Here is a 3,204-nt window from a genome sequence, read left to right on the forward strand (position 1 = left end):
TGCGGGTTGCTGTGCAATGTAGGAAGAGGTGTACAGTTGATTCCGATGCCTCTTTGCACAGAATACACCAAGATGGGTCCATAAATCGCTCTATGGGTTAGATGCTCTCCCGTGGGGACAATATCCTTAAGAACACACCAGAAAAAAAGTCTAGTACGTGGGGGAGCAGTAAGCTTCCAAATATCTCGCCACCAGTGCAATGTCAAGTCCGATTTTTTATGCTGTATGAGGGAACAATATCCAGGCTTTGGCGTTATGTACCATTATCTGCCAAACACCATATTAGTTCATCAGGCCCCTGTTTGATGCGGATATGCGATTCAGTCAATGCTGAGGTATATTCTAGCCACTCCTGATGCCATTGGGGGGGAGATCAAGTTGTAGGGCCGACTTCCATGCCTGTGAGAAGATATCTGTGTTCTGTTGATTGGCGATGTGTGCAAAAACCTTGATCCCTCATGCATGTAGGTGCCTGATAAGATCTCTACTAAGTAGGTGTCTTCCTCCACTTCCTATCCACGGATCTTGTCCAATCCTTCCCATCATTCCATCATTGATTCTCCAAACCAAATTGTCTCGTATGAGGGGAAGGGAATGGAGCAGTGCCTTCCATACCGAAGAGCATCCCCAAACCTGCCATGATGGTAGTTTGATCCAGTCCAATAAGCTTTGAGGCCAAATGTATTTTTGGTATGATATTTGTGCCCAAAGATTCTGACTTGTCATCAGTGACCAGCCCATTTTTGCAGCAAGTGATTGGGCGAAGAGGGGAAGGTCCTTGAGCCCCCATCCGCCCCATTTCCTTGGTAGGGCTATCTTTTGCCAACTTATCCAGGCAAATAACCTTTTGTCCTGATTGCCATTCCAGAGGTATCTGTTACAGAGTTGTTTTAACCACCCTAGGATGTTCTGCGGAATCCATGCAAGTGCCATCTAGAAGACCGGAGTGGCCTCCAAGACAGATTTAATAAGCACCAGTCTGCTTGCCCTTGATAAGTATCTGAAGCTCCATATAGTGAGTCTCTTCTCCAACTTTGTAACCAGCCAAACCCAATCAACAATTCTTTGGCAAGTTGGTTTTAGCCAGTACCCTAGATATTTTAGGCCCCTATCCAGGGGGTGAATGCTGTAGGGAAAAGCCTGCTGAGCAAAATGTGATTCCTGTACAGATGTACGAGTGAAAGTGATAGTGGATTTAGTATGATTTGCGAGCATACATGTAGCGAAGGAAAAGAGAAGAAGAATCTTGGAAAAAGTTCCGGTATCCCGAATGCTTCCATCCAACAGAATGAGTACATTGTCCACAAATAGAAGATGAGTGAGAGAGTAATCATCTGAGATCTGGAGACCACCGATATCGCCATTCCTTTTTGCAGAGGCTATGAGCCGACTAAGACCTTCCATGACTATCAGGAAGAGAAGAGGAGACATAGGGCATCCTTGCCTCAGTCCCCTTTCAGAGTGAAAGAAGGGTGAGGCCGAGCCATTGATGAGAATACTGAAGGAAGGGGATGTAATGCAGGCCATAATCCAAGTGATGTATATGTGAGGGAAACCCAGATGAATAAGAAGCATTTTGATATAGAGCCAACTGACACGATCGAAAGCTTTGGATAAGTCAATCTTGAGAATGATGCTCTTGAGATGCTTGGACCAGATAGAATGGATGGCTTCTTGCGCCGAACCAATGGCTTCATGAATCTGTCTGGATTCGAGGAAAGCAAATTGTTGAGGGGCAATATGTCTGGAGAGAATCGGTCTGAGACGGTTGGCAATGGCCTTGGAAATGATCTTGTATAGACAGTTGTATAAAGAGATAGGTCTATAATCATCAAATGAAGAAGGAGAGTCAGATTTTGGGATGAGAGCTATGAAGGTCGAGTTGATGGCGTTGTAGATGGATCCTGTAGTTCTGCTCTCCTCTACGACATTCAGAAGATCCTGCCCCAGGATTTCGTAAAATGCCAGATAGAATTCAATGGTCCAACCATCTGGGCCTGGACTTTTATCTTTTTTGAACCATTTTAAAATACCTTCTAGCTCCCCAGAAGTAATTGTAGCATTAAGCTCATCAGCATCATCCTCATCAACAAATATCGGAAAATGTCTCGCTATATTGATAATATCAGGGAGGTTTGTTTCATGAGGGCATTTGTAGAGATTTCTGAAATGAGTAATGCCGAGGTGGGCAAGCTTATTAAAGGAGTCAGCCATGTCTCCCTCAGGAGTGGGGAGTTTCTAAATGGTGTTGGACACCTTTCTACCTTTGGCATAACTGTGAAAAAACTTCGAATTATCGTCCCCTGCTTGTATCCAAATAGCTCTACTCCTCAATCGCTGGGATTCTTCGCGCTTTTTTAGGATTTTGGCCTTCGGGTTTTCCAATTCTATCAGTTGACCTTGTCCTCAGCTGTGATGAAACCCAGACCCCATTCATCCAGTAGTGCGCTCAACTCTGTTTCGATATGAGAGAGTTGAGAGGTTCCCGAGCATGCTTATCCTTGGTCCATTTAATGGAGAGGTGCTTGATCTCAGAGAGGTTTTTGCAGAATCCTTTTGCAAGTGATTTTGTTCCATCAATGGGATGTGTATTCCAATATTCAGAGATCATCTTAATATATGACGGGTCCCTCAGCCAGATGTGATTGAATTTGAAAGGGGCTTTTGGTTTCTTAAATGGCCCCTGGATTTCCAGATATATAGGCGCGTGATCCGATATGGCTCCCGAGCCCACCCATTGCTTGTAATGATGCAATTGTTGAAGGAGCGAATATTTCATGATGAATCTGTCAAGTCTGCGAGCCAATGCTGCATCGCCCACCCTCCTGTTCCTCCAGGTAGGAAGGAGTTTATGCATGGGGATATCCACAAAATTTGTCTGCTCTAAAAGATTAGTCATATAATCTGTGATAGAGTCGATTTGTGCGGCCGATCCCCATGATTCCCTGAATCCTAATGAAAAGTTGAGATCTCCTCCGATTATGATCTGCCCTGCATCCATGAGGGAGAGATGTAGGAGACGCTGCCAAAATTGTTCTCTTTGATTACACGGGGCGTATACATTCACTAATATGAGATGCATGCCTAGATCAGCGGTGAAAAAATCCAGACCCAAATAACCGAGCCCCCCCCAAGTAGCTTCAACCTTAATAGAGCGAGGGTTAACTCCAATGGCCAGACCACCGGATCGACCAGCAACATCGA

At 44.9% G+C, this 3,204-nt stretch overlaps 1 protein-coding gene across 1 annotated transcript; it reads right to left on the reverse strand.

The window, feature by feature from the left end:
• Positions 1 to 933: 933 nt before the first annotated feature.
• LOC149242576 (uncharacterized) lies at positions 934 to 1,404 on the reverse strand. The gene has a single exon (XM_089370884.1). It carries the CDS (start codon positions 1,402 to 1,404, stop codon positions 934 to 936), a length of 471 nt encoding a protein of 156 aa, XP_089227010.1.
• Between the last annotated feature and the right edge of the window lie 1,800 nt (positions 1,405 to 3,204).

Source organism: Pinus tabuliformis, chromosome 8 (genome assembly GCF_031772625.1).
Source record: "Pinus tabuliformis cultivar Carrire ecotype Pingquan chromosome 8, CPIR1, whole genome shotgun sequence".
NCBI classification, from domain to species: domain Eukaryota; kingdom Viridiplantae; phylum Streptophyta; class Pinopsida; order Pinales; family Pinaceae; genus Pinus; species Pinus tabuliformis.